This window comes from Nannobrachium achirus (assembly GCF_963921795.1).
Source record: "Nannobrachium achirus genome assembly, chromosome: 12".
NCBI classification, from domain to species: domain Eukaryota; kingdom Metazoa; phylum Chordata; class Actinopteri; order Myctophiformes; family Myctophidae; genus Nannobrachium; species Nannobrachium achirus.
Genome location: NC_137832.1, coordinates 53,305,501 through 53,321,047, shown reverse-complemented (window position 1 = coordinate 53,321,047; position 15,547 = coordinate 53,305,501). Strand labels below are relative to the sequence as shown.

General features: G+C 44.7%; 1 protein-coding gene across 1 annotated transcript; it reads left to right on the top strand.

Moving 5' to 3' along the window:
- The first annotated feature begins 1,857 nt into the window (after positions 1-1,857).
- Positions 1,858-15,327, top strand: LOC308295087 (zinc finger protein 462-like). The gene is made up of 9 exons (XM_080738044.1): positions 1,858-5,555; positions 6,372-6,688; positions 7,277-7,395; positions 7,639-7,770; positions 9,499-9,724; positions 10,531-10,673; positions 11,527-11,753; positions 12,647-13,532; positions 14,647-15,327. The coding sequence occupies exons 1-9, from the start codon at positions 1,872-1,874 to the stop codon at positions 14,772-14,774; spliced, it is 5,862 nt and encodes a 1,953-aa protein (XP_080594170.1). The 5' UTR covers positions 1,858-1,871; the 3' UTR covers positions 14,775-15,327.
- The last annotated feature ends 220 nt before the right edge of the window (positions 15,328-15,547 follow it).

Below are 15,547 nucleotides of genomic sequence, written 5' to 3'. Positions count from 1 at the left end.
TTCATGGCTGTTTTTTGTATTATCATCTTATAATGTATTAATACGTTTTGTGAATGTCCTTCTTTTTACCCCAACAGTCCACTTTGCCAAGCCAGTCGTTCCAGTGTAGCCACTGTGTACTTATCTTCAAATCTAAGTTTTTCCTCCTGGAACATCTCAGCAAGGTGCATGGCCTCGGTGTGGACACCGATTCACCACCATCACCATCACCACCATCACTGAAGACCAACACGCCATCATCGAACCTCAAACACAACACTAACAGTGATGATGATTCACAGGGAAGCTTAACATGCCAGCACTGCACTTTTACAGCTTCTAACTGGGACGTCGTTGACAGACATGAGAGAGCGTTTCACCAAAAGTCAGGTAAAAAAGTCGAGCCACTGCAAATACAAAAGAGATATCTCAAAGGAAAGCTACACATTATCAGAAGGCCTGGGATCCAAGCAGTGGCCACCAAAAATAAGAAGAAAAATGCTGTGAACAAAATGTCAAGACCCCAGCATGAAGATGAAACTGGGGCAAAAGTGAATTCCTCTACCTCAAAAGCAAAATGCACCTCCAGTTCATCACCGGACCTGAAAACATACAAAAGGCCATCGGGACCTATTACCAAATTCTTGTTACCATCTGTATCAAAGTTGAAATATCCACCAACAAGTGTGACGTTGCCTGACCCCCCACAACCGTCGGGTACAGCCAAGGAAACTCTGATTTTGCACAACCCACACCTAAGCACTGCCGAGGATGGTACTGGCGTGCTTAAGGTTACTGCAACTTCGCAACATGATCTTTGCATTCGCCGCAGTGTGCTGGCAACTAATGCCCAAGTTGACCTATTAGTTCGTGAACAGTTGATGGTTGGTGGTTTAGTGAAAGGATCCGTTTCAACTGAAATTGGCAAGAGAGCACATGAAGGCATTTCAGTCAGTCCTCCTAAGAAAAGGCCTAAAACTGACGTGAGCGTAACGGAAAGTCTAGAGAGTCCAGCAGTTGAAGGAAAGTTGTCATGCAGCTCAAACTTTGCATTCGAAGTCAGTGAAGATGAAGAGGATGGGGATAATCCAGCACATGAAGTGGATGTTAAAGACGAGGGAGATAATCTAATGCATGAAGTTGAAGGGAAAGTTGATGCGGTAAAAGTAGAGCAACCTCTGACGCACTCTTGCAAGCACTGCCCTCACAAAGACATGGACGATGACGATGTGTTAAGCCACTATGAGAATGTCCACCCTTACATCAGGTGTAGCTCTACATACATGATGGACCCGTACAACCGGACTGTTAGGTTCCGGTGCCTGGAGTGTCCGGTTGAGTATCCTTATGTTGCTGACCTACGGCTGCATTACAGGGTCAGCCACCCAGAGGCCCCAGATGTGTTCCAAATGCAGTCTCATGCGCTTTGTTTCAAATGCTTTGTCTGTCCATTTACAACTTTATCGTCTGAGTCCTTGAAAGATCATTACCAGAAACTGCACCCATCATACATAGTGATAAATCCATTGATCTACTGCAAATTTAACGTCATGCCTAAAAAGGAGATGTCTCAAGTCAACGTATGTGAGAACGAATCCATTCCAAAGACCAATCAAGGTTCAAGGTTGATTGGTCTGTCATTGGTTGATCAAGGTTCGCTCAAGAGTGCCGCTACACCTGACAAAGACGTGCCACCAGTGGAGATGTCTCAAGTCGATACATGTGAAAAAACACCCAGTCCAAAGACTGCTGATCAAGGTTCTCCAAAAGGAGTGGATAAGGAGCTACTTAGGTGCAAAAATTGCACATTCACTCATATGTCGGCAGTTGCTTTGCTCGTTCACTACCAAAGGCAACACCCAGAAAGAGGGGTGAGTATTGATCAAATTAAAATGGCCCATATCAAATCACAGGCCCAGCCCCAGGCACCACTGCCTCCTGAAAGGAATTCAGAGCCTTCCGCCTCTGTGAGTTCAACAAACAAATCACTGGTCTCCCCTCAAACAACAATGTCAGACTCTTTAAAGGAAGCTAAAGACGAAACCGAATTCTCTCATCAAAAGGCTATTTCTGACTCTCGAGTGAAAACGGAAGACTCACCTGCAACTTCTCCTCTCAAGGCTTCCGGGCCTTTCCAGAGCCAGTGCGGGGAATCTCCTGGAAAACGTGTCAACTTATCAGACGTCGATCCAGAAGAGGTAGATAAACTGTTTTTCTGTCAGCTCTGCAACTACAGTGACCCCACGGTTAGGGGCATATGGAGCCATCAAAGGGCCAGCCATGGCATCACACAGAGAAACTCTGAGGAAATACACCTCCATACCGCTGCGATCCGGAGTAGATGTAAAACCTCTGCGGTGACAACAGTTTGCTCTCCCCAAAAGATTGCTGACACATTTGCGGGAATTCCTTCTTTGGTCAGTTCACAACGAGCTGAAATGTTCTTCTGCCATCTTTGTGATCATCACGATCCAACCATGAAAGGCATCATGGGCCATCTGAACTCGCAGCATGTTGGACATGCAGTCACTACTGTAAACATTTTAATGCATTCGGCCAAGGTAAACAAAGAGAGAGCACACCATAAAGCTACAGTAGAACTTTTAATGCATTCGGCCAAGGTAAAAAAAGAGAGAGCCCAACATAAAGCTATGGCTTCAGCAAGTTCTTCTGTTTTGAATACATCGAATTGGCTTGCAGCAGATTTGACTGATCTTAGTTCACTGGGAGCGGGCCTGTTGGTCTGTAAATTCTGTCACTATGGACACCCGACATTAAAGGGAGTTCTGAATCATCAAGCTAAGAGACACTCCAAACTAAAGAGGTCTGCTGATGAGATTTTAAGATATACTTCAATAATACGTAGGCAAATTCAAGAATCTACGGCATCTCCAACAAAGAACTTGGCCTTGACCCCAACTGGTCTCCCCCTTCCCATCATTAAGAAAGGTGAGGGGGATATGTTATTTTGCCACTTGTGCAACTTTAGACAGACCGTAATAAGTAGGGTAACAGACCATTATAGACATAATCATCTTGAAGTTGATCCTACTCACGAGGAAATAGTCTCATATTCCCGCTGGGTTCATGAACGAACACGGGGTCGGGCAGATAACCCAGTAGGCAAAGCAGATGGCCCAGTAGGCAACCATGATGCCGAACGAACACGGGGTCTGGCAGATAACCCAGTAGGCAAAGCAGATAACCCAGTAGGCAACCATGATGCCATATACCCAATTAAACATCATACACTAGAAGGCCTGTTTTTCTGTAGCAAATGCCACTATGGACAACCAGAAGTAAAGAGTGTGTTGGCACATCAAATCAAAAAACACGTTGAGAAGTCAACAACTGATGAGATTTTAAGATATACGTCAATCATTCGTAGGAAAATTAAAGAATTGAAACCTCTGACAAAGAAATTGGCCTTGACCTCAACTGGTCTCCCCCTTCCCATCATTGAGGAAGGTGACCAGGAAACGTTATTTTGCCACGTGTGCAACTTTCCACATAAGTTACTGACACATTTAGTGTTGCACTTTAAAAAGAGGCACCCTGGAGTTTTACCAACTGATCAGGAAATCGTCTCCTATTCCTTAGGGATTCATGGACAAATGGAACAGCTTTCACAAATGGGAATGCCTGCAGAACAAGTGTGGAAACGTACCTCCATTGTGCATGGCGGGAATGAGGAGGCTCAAACAAGTGAACTTGGCCAAACTGCATCAATTCCGACTTTGGCCTCAAAAAACGCTGATCTGACTAGGTCACTTAGGTGCCCTAAATGCACCTACTGTAATCCACGCGTCTATCTTTTGAAAAGACATATAGCTAACAAACATAGGGTTAGGCTCACTGTCCCCCAAATTCTAAGCATAGCTTTTAAAGATGGCTCTTTGCCAGCAGGCTATCACTGTGAATGGTGCGTTTTTTCCCACACGAGTGCAGCCATCGTCTTCCGGCATTGCCAGAAAAAGCACTCCCTGAAATGCATCAGCTTAAAGCACATATCCATGCGGTTGTATGCTGGCCCCGCGGTGTCCGCCTTGAAGAAAAAGTCTTTCCTTGAAAAGAAGAAACCGCCGCAACAATCTGATAAGAACGAAACGAAAGTGTATCCGTGCCGAGAGTGTTCCTTCAAAGGCAGCACATTGGAGAGCATCTCGAGCCACAGCCGTGAGGTCCACCCCTGGATCATCAAGAACGTTCCCACAGGACTCCCTTCTCCCGAAATGTCGTTCCAGTGCCCTTTCTGTCCTGCGGCTTTCTTTAAAAGCCATGGTCTGAACACTCACTTGGGGAAGAAACACCCGCAGTACCAAGCTCCGCTTTCAGAAGACGAAAAGGAAGACGAACTGGATAGCATCGAGTGCACCAATGACAAAATAAAAGGTGAACTGGATAGCAACGAGTACACCGGTGACCTGCACATTGTCTACAAGTGTCCGCGATGTGCTTATGTAAACACGGGATTTCGAGGCGTTCTCGCTCACTGCCAAAGTAGGCACCCTACATTTCAAGCCAGGATGGACATGCTCCAAACGACAAAAGCACAGTTTCCCTACCAGAAAGAGTGCAGTCTGAAGAAAGCCGGACTCGGTGGATACATGTGTAGAATCTGCCCAATAGCGCGAGGATCGGCAGAGAAACTGAAACTCCACTATGAGCAGGACCATAATCAGACTGCCCCGAACTTCCTCAAACCAGCTCCAAATCAGTCGAATGTGATAAAAAAACAGCTGTTGTCCAAGTACCGCAGTATGCAGAGCTCAGCGTTGCAGGCTACCTTTTTCAAAAACAAAATGCCCGGTGGACTGAAGTGCAATCTCTGCAAACACGTTGCCAATACCAAGATTGGCCTCAGTCGCCATTTAAACAAGCACCACAGAAAAGAATCTGAAGCAGGGAATACCGCATACTATGCATGCGCCCTGTGTCCAACCTATTCAACTCACGTGCAAGAGTATCTTGGAAAGCACTACAAGCGAACCCATGGAATTGCTGCCTTCCTTGCGTACTATGCAAAAGTATTTAACGCTAGAGTGTACAGTAAAACATCGACACGTGGCTCCAGCACACCTTTAAAGTGCCAACTGTGTGACTATTCATCAGTGCATCGCCGTTACCTTCAAGGGCACTACAAGAGTGCGCATGGCCATGCTGCATTAAACACATATTTACCTTATAAATATCAAAATAAGAGACGGCAAGAGATCCAATGCGAGGACTCCCGCAAAGCTCCCGAAGCGGAGCAAGAGTCATGCTCGCCTGTTCAATGCAAGAAGTGCAATCGCACGTTTAGGTCGCCAGAGTTCCTCGCTATTCACTTCACCCATTTTCACAGAGAAGACTTCGGAGCGGACTTTTCTCTGATCAAGTCTAAGAACTACGTTTACGAAGCGTGGAGGCGCAGGTGGTACCAATGTGGCCACTGTAGCCTTAAAATCAGGGGCACAAAAAAGCTCTGCTCCCATCTGGACGACCACAGACGTGTGTGCATGGAGAAAGCAAACGCTGTGAGGATGACGACGACAACAGCCGACGTTGGGAAACAACCACCGAGCCATCCTCTCAAAGTGAGTAGCCATTTAGGCATGGAATTACTTTGTTTTAGCTATCGAAAAATAGCAGATATACCAGCTCACTGTGCCGCGCTGCCAGCTTGTAGATTTGTATATTTTTGAAAAGTCGTGAAAGTTTGGGCAAATCTTTGAATCTGGGGTCTGTGGCCAAATACATGTAATTTTGGGGGTCCTTGACATGAAAAAATTAGAACCACTGATTCATAGAAACCGTAGAAGGATTTAACGTAGAAGACATTTATGGAATCGGGTCAAAATATTCAAAGACAAATTGTCAAGATTTTTCAAAAATAGCAGATCTACAAGCTCGCAGCGCGGCACTCGGTGCAGCGCTGTGAGCTTGTATATCTTCTATTTTGTAATAGTTAAAGCATAAAGTTATAAGCGTGAGATTTCTACCCTTTTGCAGACATGGTCATAGCAAGGTAAAAGTAGTAACCAGTTAAACCATGTAGACTTTGTTCATTGTAGTCCCCCTGGGTTATGCTAGGCTCCCTCCTTTTTCTCTCTACACAAAATGCAGATAATGGATGATATTAACTACAGATCAGGTGTCTTTTCCCCTGTCATGACTAAGGCCTAGCCTGGAAACCAGACACATCTGCCATTTAAAAGAAAATCCAAATAAAATCCTCTCTGCAGATTTTGTCTGGCACTGTTAGGTTGTGATTGGATTTCACTCACTCCTACTAGTGAATCAGGGCCGAGAATGCAAACGTGGGGCCCGTTTATCACATCAATACAAACCTCGGAAATGCAGGGTTCACACCAAGATTCCAGACTAATATCCTACTAATATATATTTTTCAGGTTAAAAGGCAAGAGGAACTACAGGAGTTTGAGACCATTGAGGACCTGGCGAAATGGAACGTGGCAAAGGTAGAGACGTTTACCCTGGCACTAAGTCCTCCATCCCAACCACCACCACCACCACCACCGTCCTCTCCACCACGGTCACGTCCTTCCAGTGCCTCCAGGATGGACGAAGACGCCATAGACCCGGAGCCTTTCGCCTGCAAAGGGTGTAGCCGGACGTTTGCGTCAATAGTGGGTTTGAGGGTGCATGAACGCACGCATGGCGACGTGGCTGATCTCCAGCAGGTGGACACTCTGCCTGTCTCAGAGGGGTACGTGCTGATGTGAAATCCTTTCGGTCACATTCATTATATTATAATTTATTCATTACTTATGTTAAAGGTAGGGTGAGCGATTTAACTTATCTAACTAAATGGGTCCATGTTCTGATAGTACTAGTTAGTAACTAGTGAGGAGCTGAGGACTGAGATCCCTCCTCAGTTTTGGTGGAGGAGACAGGTTTTCCTCCAATCAGGATAGAGTGGGGCCTTCCTCCAATCATGGTGGGTGGGCCTTACGCGCGCCCACTTGATCATCATTGGAGGAAGGCCCCTGCCTGTCACCTACATGAAAACTGAAACTTGAATGAAATTAAATCACTTACCCTACCTTTAATATACTGTGATCATTATTGATCGCTTCACTTAAACCTCAAAGTCCCATTTCTTTTACAGAACCCTTCAGTTTATGTCAACCTTTTGTTGTTGTCTGTATTCATCTATAAGAGGCTACCTTAGCACGGTATTATTGGAGCTGTTAAGTTATGAATGCACAGGACATTCAACATGCTTTATTATGTGGTATATATTTTGAAGAGTATCTTGACCTGATTGGATTTCTTTCCTTCATTGTCTCAACAGCTTGGACAAATACATCAGATATAAAGACGGGATTGCCAAACCGTTCCACTGTGGCCTCTGCTCCTATCGGACCGGTTTCTTGGGTCTGATAAGGAGCCATTTAGTCAGGAAACACGGAGGTGAGTAAACCCTCTCATTTATATTGCAGGGTTAGGAATAGAAGCAAAAGAATCATGGGGATCTTGGGATCTACCAGTAAACAAAGTGGATCTTTAAATCAATGTAGATCTCAGGCGTCATGTCCAGCATGTGACCCAAGTCATGTATGATGTGTAGTCTAGTCATTTATAACGCACAGCATGACTCTGCGTAACATTTATTTATTTTTGTCTCTCAAATCTCTTCTCGTGTATTCCATGTAGCTGAAATCAGCAGTGGTGGTGATGTAGCTGAGACCAAACCAGCAGCTACAGCAGGGTGGCCTCGTCCTCCGCTAGACCTCGAGGAAGACAACTGCTGGAGTGAACCACCGGATGAACCCCAATTTACAGAAGGCAAGTTATGCTCAACCACTTTAACCCCGGCGTCCTGGTTTTGAGCTTGTTGAAAAGATTAAAACCTGGCGAAAATGGCTTATCTGCATGGTCACAATGTTTCACAATTGCGGCGTGTTTGTAGATCGGCAATATTTGCAGTTCTATGTGCGACAAATTACTGTGGATACAGTAGTTTCAGTGGTTAAAGGACCATACTGCCATCAATACCTTCACAGCTTTGGCCTTATATTGTGTACACAGAGCATTTTTACATTTTTATATGTGCGTACATCAGGTTTTCCGTTAGCCGGTGTTTATCGGCCATTGACTGTTAAAATGTTTAATTGGCCAGTAATTATAAAGAAATCACCAGCCACCGTGGCCGATTGGGGAAAATGCTGTTATTACTAGGCTATTTTGTCATTAAGCCTATTATTATAGTAGGGGATAAAGTAACACAACATTGCTTGATTGCAGTATGTATACTATTTCCAACAACAATTAAAACCTATCTTTTGGAAATATATGGTATTCGTCGTAAGATGGTGTCGTGTGTTGAAAATATCAGATTTACAAGCTCATAACATGTCGCGAAGTGCCACGTTGTGAGCTTGTATGTCTGGTATTTTCGATACGCAACAACACTACGACAATACGGCGAAGCACACATCAAGCTTTTACGCAGCTGTGGCTCGGCTCCTGATCAGCGTAGAGTCTTCTTGGTTCTTGGTTGTTAAGGTAAGCGGAACCGGGGGTTTCGAGATAACATGCGTGAAGTGGTCCGGGCCGCCGGCGTGGATGTCCAGGCAACCTAAGCTGCAATGTCAGCCTGACGAATCCCGTTCTGGACTACCTTAGCTTCGTGTCACTCCCCATCTCTCCCCGTTTCCTGTCTGTCTAGTGTCTACTGTCCTATCAATAAAGACACAAACGCCCCAAAAGAAATCTTATAAAAAAAACAGCGTAATGAATCTTATTAACCCATTTAGGCCTAGAATTATTGAATGCTTTAACCAGTGAAAAATAGCAGATATACAAGCTCACAGCACGGCACCGAGTGCCGCGCTGCGAGCTTGTAGATCTGCTATTTTGAAAAAGTCGTGAAATGTGTGCAAATCTTTGAATATACAGTATGTATTTTCAAAGCGAATGATTGTAACTCAAATTTTGCTTCTGGGTGGTCCCTGGAACTAAATATTTTGAGATGGGGGTCCGCGGCCAAATAAATATCATTTTGGGGGTCCTTCACATGAAAATGTTTGAGAACCACTGACATAGTAGTCTCTCAAGAACAGACTAACTGAGCTCCAGTTAAGTGAAAAGTACCTTTTCTTTGACGATGGCTAGCCAGATTGCTGACATAGAAACATAGGTTTTTAAAAAAATCTTAGAAGGATTCAAAAGACACTTATAGAATCGGGTCAAAATTCTAATTTTCACGAATTTTCAAAAATAGCAGATCTTTTTTATAGTTAAAGCATCCAATAATTTTAGGCCGAAAATGGGTTAAGAGAAACCATATAGGGTGTGCCAAATGTAGTTCTAAGAGCGGCCATTTCTTGGGTCAACACAGCCTTACACAGGTGTTCTGATTGGAGTAAAGCATTAGTTCTATGCAATCAAACAATTGAAACACCTGTGTTTTTACCCAAAAGATGGCCGCTAAGGACTACAATTGCGTCACCGTTGGCACACACTATACGTACTGTAATCTAATTGTAATTGGAGGCTGTGCTTTGTCACCAGTGTACTCGGAGCCCCCAGAGGTACAGCGGCAGTTGGGCCACTACAAGCTGAAGAGGCAGGCCAGTGAGTCTGCTCCACACCCTGCACCGCCTGAAGATGGCGTCCTCTGCTGCGAGCTCTGCAACTTCTCCTCCGGACACCTGTCTAGTATTCGACGACACTATGCAAGCCGCCATAACAAAAAGCTGCTCCGGTGCAAGGACTGCTCCTTTTTCACTGGCTCCAGGTAAGAATTCATATTTCTTTAGTTTTGCTCTATATTCCGTTAGTAAACATTACTAGTCTTTGTTCTTTGTTCAGTAACAGGGTCCCATCCTATCCCTTCAACTCTTTATTTAGTAAACTAAAAATACATTTTCAGGTTGGCGTATCAATTTTATCTAGAGCAAGAACCCCATGAAAAATATTCGTATCTTATATTCTGAATGAGTTCACTCTCTTAATTGGATAAAATCGGTTTCCTGACCCGAAAATGTATTTTCTGCTTAGTAAAGCTGGAGAGACAGGAAGACACCTGTTACTGAACAAACACGCAAAGCAAAGCCCATGTCTTTCTTGCTGTAGTAAAAGTCTACGCATTGGAAAGATGCATTGTAGTTGGTAGTCTTAACCCTCATATAATTGACTTCATAATCTAACAAGACACCAGAAAATGCAGGGCTTGACATTAACTTTTTGAGGCACTTGTCCTTGGACAAGTACATTTCCCATTCACTTGTCCAGGCACAGATGTCACTAAAAATAAAATGAAATAGTAATTTCTTTCTTAGATGCTTGCAGAGGAGTCAGACATTGAAATAGAACGAATAACAAAAGTACAGCTAATGTCGACCCCCCCCCCCCCCTGCTCCCTCCACTCTCCACTCCATAGTTTGGGGAGTCCATAGTCTAGTCTTCATAACAGCACAAAGCTGCCCGGGACAACAGGACAAGCCTTAATGTCATGCCCTGACGGCATGTCAGGCAAGACACGTATTTACGTTTACACTATGCACTAATCCATCGCGTATTTCTTGCTTCCGTTTTCATCAGGAAAACCCTGGAAAAGCACGTGGAGTCGGGACATTCTAACTGCCCTTCACAGCCCACCCATCAGAAGGACCTGCGCTGTCCCTTGTGCCTTTACCAGTCCAAGAACAAGAACAACATGATTGACCACGTCATGCTCCATCGGGGTGAGTTGATCCCTGGAATTCAATATCGACGTCGGTATCGGAAAAGCCTCTGATGCTGCCTAAAATGCTGGTATTGGTATCGGTATCTAGGGCTGTCACAATTACAAATTTAAGTTGACAATTAATTGTTACTCAAATAATTGCGATTAACGATATTAAATGTGTGTTTGGCATTGAAAAATTGGAGCATGTGAATAACATTTTAATTTCTGTTTGACTTTTTTTTAGGCTTCGTAATAAGAAATAAATAGCACAGGGCAGATATGACAAATAACTTAATATACAAAGAAATGATTGTGTATAATAGAAGTGGCTGATCTACAAGCTTACAACGCGTCACAAAGACAAATATAATTGCGACCATTGTACATTTCATTTACAGTAATATTTTATATAGTTAATAGTTGATGTTGCACTAATGTTCCATATTCTTACTGTACTTGTAGCTGCACTTTAACAATTATGAATGGAACTTTCATTTATTCCTAGATCAGTGGTTCTCAAACCTTTTCATTTCAAGTACCCCCCATAACTCTGAGAGTGTACAAATGGGTTTCCGTTCTCAGAGTTGCAGACCTGTGATGGTTCATTTGGATCCGTCTCAAGTAACCCTGGCCTCTGTTTGAGAACCACTGTCCAAGGCTGTTTTTAAATAAGACACTGCTATTGAACTGGTTCTACTCGGTATTGGCCGATACACAAGTTGTGGGGTATCGGGAAGGAAAGTACGATAGTCAGTACATCTCTAAAAATGTAATCTGTTTCAGCATTCTCATCATGTATGACACCTTTTTGCCAACACGCACACTCATCACCTGTTCCTGTTTCTGTTGTTGTTTTTCTTGTCCCCCAGAGGAACGCGTTGTACCGATAGAGGTGCGTCGGCCGAAGCTGTCGCGGTACCTCGAAGGCATCGTCTTCCGTTGCCACAAGTGCACTTTCACCAGCTCCACTGCCGAGGGCTTAGGTCTGCACTCGACCTCGAAGCACGACGACCTCAAGCCTTATAAGTGCCGCCTGTGCTTCTTCGACTGCACTCTGCTCAGCGACCTGGAGGCACACCTGTGTGATAAGCATCAGGTGAGGATCGTGTTTGGCCTTCAAGCCCAGGCACGTGCAGTGCACACACAGACATCAAAGGTGGCTTGAGCCCCTGCCCCTTTATCCATCTGTAAAAAGTGCCTTTTCCAGACCATAAATGCAGTTTTTACTATGGTGAAAGAAATGCAAATGCCCCCTTTCCATGCCATACCTGAAGGCAGCATTCAAGAACTTGAATCCAGCGTCTTATGTTGAAAGAATTGCCCTCTCTTTCTAGAAATCTATGCCGTTGCGCTACATCTCCAGTATTGACTTGATTATGCTTAGTTCAGCTGTGATGTGTTGTGAGCTTTTCGATGTTTCCACCAAAAGGCCCTTTTAGAAGTTTTAGCCACTCTAAAATTCTCTGCACGTCCCTGTTCAAGCCCCTGGCCCAGTGACCCTACAAGGGTTCCTGTTGTTTGGCAAAGAATGTTCAGGCAGTCGTGCCGAAAGCTGCTGTGATTTACAAAGTGATTAAAGACCCAGACAATGATATACTGTGTCTGTAAGTCCAAATATGGGCTGTTGCTTCAGTGCTCTGTGGTCGACCATTCACGGTCACCATTGTGTTAAGAACTGTGTCTCAAAATCACACTTTGGCTTAGCTTTTTTAAAATAATGGAGAATATTTGACCTTAAAGCATGTCCAGGTAGCGCTCTAGTATTGATTTCTTTTTTATTTTCATATAGGTCTACATGACCATATCTGTCAAAAGTATGAAACGCACACAAGCTCGAGAGTGTATTTAATTTTAATCCTTTAATTTAACACAAGTTCAACCTCTCTTTTAACGTTTAGCAAAATAAATGGCAAGACTTCATCGCCTTCTCTCCTCAGTGACCGATTGTGAATCGTCTCATTTGTTGTTTTCTGTTCTCGCGTGCCGTAGGTTGTGAGGAACCATGAGCTGGTGGGACAGGTCAACGTCGACCTCCTGGAGGCCAGGGTTCTCAAAAAGGAAGTGCAGAAGAACAAGGCAGGGGAGGACGCAACGAAACGGGAACGCCCGGAGGACAGTCCATCAGAACAGTGCAAGAGGGAGGACAGTCCCTCAGAACAGTGCAGTAGGGAGGACAGTCCTTCAGAACAGTGCAAGAGGGAGGACAGTCCTTCAGAACAGTGCAGTAGGGAGAACAGTCCTTCAGAAGAATGCACTAGGGAGGACAGTCCTTCAGAACAGTGCAGTAGGGAGGACAGTCCATCAGAACAGTGCAAGGAGGAAGGCACAGTGCACAGTAAGGTACCTGTGGAGGACGGTTTCTCAAGAACAATGCAGAGCAGCAGAACAGCGTTTCAGAAGCAAGGCCAGGAGACGCCCAAAATCCTCATTGTCATTAAGAGACCCACATGGCAGCTCAACCGTGCTGCTGATCAGAGGTGCGGACAGGAGGAGGACACCACGAACACAAGCGTAGGCATGGAACACATGGACATAAGTACTCGTGCCCCGCAGAAAGGGGGTGCGGGTGAAGAAGATGAGACCAGCCACGGCGAGGAGCCCGACGCCAAGAGCCAGGAGGGCTCGTTCTTGAGCTGTGAGGACCAAGACTCTGAGACGGACACTGACGAGCTCGTTGACGCTTACGAGGTGTTGCCCATACTGGATGACAACAGCCAGGGACGGGTGTTGCCAAAAGATAAGTGGAGTGGTACTCCTGTGGTTCTCGCCCAGCCGGAAGAAGGGGAGAAGATCCATGGAGATCACAGTTACGCGTTGCCAGAACCAGGGGGAGAAGAGGAAGATGAGGAGATTTGCGGCGCTCCTGCACTCGATGGTGAGAATCTGCAGTGTCGCACGTCAGCACGTCAGCCTACAAGCTGTATTATTGGCTTGCAACACGGGCGCGCTACTAAGTATAAATCAGGCTTTACTCAAATTGGATAACATGATTTCTCGTTCGTAAAGATGCTGTCTCAGATGTCCCACTAAACCAGGGGTTTAGTGGTTTTTTGACACGGGACCCATATCAATAACCCGTTTTATCCACGGCACCTCTGAATTACACTGTTATTTATTTAGAATCTTATATCATATTACTCTACGTAAATCTACACATCTTCCCACCTGTGATACGGTATGTCACAGAGAAATATCCGTTTCCATCAGAGCTGACAAAGAAAAACGTTTAACCACATGAACCCCAGCTTCCCTATTATGGGGGGGAAGGTTCACCAAAGATGGCAGATCTACAAGCTCACACAATGCGCCACAATTTGACTCATTGTGAGCCAGTAGATCTGCTATTTTTGGTGAAGAGAGTTGGGGTAGACATCAAGTACAGTGCAAATCAAATCTGTTTTACTAAGCATAGGTCTAAGGCAGGGTTCCCCAATTAGTTTTCCCCAAGGGCCGAATTCTGTCTAGGGTACCAAGCCGAGGGCCACAACATTGCAGGGGGCGACGGTGGCGTTTCCACTAAATCGTGTATGTCCAAAACCGTTTGTTTTGAATTTATCATTTTAAAAATGATTTAAACTGGTGAAAACAGACGATCTACAAGCACACAACGCCTCGCGGTGCGAGGCGTTGTGTGCTTGTAGATCTGCTGTTTTCACTACTTTTGTGCGACAGCCTTATATGATTTGCGAAAGAACGTACAAATTTGGAGATACGAGATTTCCACCCGACAACGACGATATACTAGTGTTGTTGCTGCTCTTATACCACCATTATTACTGGGGTTGGTGTGGGCCAGACAGTAGCCCCCCGTGGGCCGCAAATGGCCCACGGGCCGCCTATTGGGGAACCCTGATCTAAGGGGTTAAACTTACTGAGGTTATATTGATGAATTCCAAATATTATCAAATTATTCTGAGGCTCACCCCTGGAGTGGCATCAAGGCACCCACTTTGGGAAACCCTGCACTAAACTATGCGTTCCTTTTCTAGGAGATGACTCGGATGGAGACGTGGTGTGTGGTGTGGTCATGGAGGAGGCGTTTGTGTGCACGCTGTGTGGACGCTACCTCAGCAGCGGAGCGGAACTGGAGCGGCATGTCCTGCAACATGGACTGTAGTTTGTTGACAAGTCTCTGTTACTGCATTTTCTTGATGTTGAACTTTACCTCGTGCTGCTTACCTCTTGATTATTATTTTTTGTGTATGTGTGTTTTTTTGCTAATGGACTGGTCAAGTGGAGATTATTTTTTACTTTTACGTTTGAAATTATCGTTCTCTTTTTTTACATTTTATATGTTTTATAATGAACCGTTTTCACCAGTTTAAAGGAAAGCTATAACGTGTGTGTGATACGTTGTACATGTTAAACATGTGGTGCTATGTGATAAATTGTACATGTACTGTACAATGTATCACACATTGTACAATGTAGGTCAATTTTACACGTTCATGTTCAGAAATACTTGAATAAAAGTGTCATAAACTACTTCACTTACAAGCAGCCTTTATTCATTGTAACCATTTTAAATGGACGATCTACAAGCTCACTCCAGATACTCATATGGTCACACCGTGCTTATAGTCTACCTAATGAGGGCGGATTCTGCCAATGCATTTCAATGGGAATGGAATGCATTGGCATTCAGTGACACTCAATGGAATGAGTACAAAAGGACCTGAATGTAAACAAGCCATAGTGCTTTCTTGGGTTTAAATCCTATTGGTAGACCTCAGGGACGTGCTGGCTATTGGGAAAAGCGGGACAACTCCTGAACGGCCGGTTCATTCCTGGCCGGTCCAGGCCGGCCATTAGGAAAAATAAATAAATAAAATGTCAGGCCTTCGTTCCATTTTGGGGGCTGGGCGGCCAACAAAGTAAATCGTCACTGTC

Excerpts from the sequence above, each read along its gene's own strand:
- LOC308295087 (XM_080738044.1), top strand. The coding sequence starts at position 1,872 with ATGGCCCATATCAAATCACAGGCCCAGCCCCAGGCACCACTGCCTCCT. Across the intron at positions 7,771-9,498 it reads TGAACCCCAATTTACAGAAG|TGTACTCGGAGCCCCCAGAG; the intron begins GCAAGTTATGCT and ends CTTTGTCACCAG. Across the intron at positions 10,674-11,526 it reads CCACGTCATGCTCCATCGGG|AGGAACGCGTTGTACCGATA; the intron begins GTGAGTTGATCC and ends CTTGTCCCCCAG.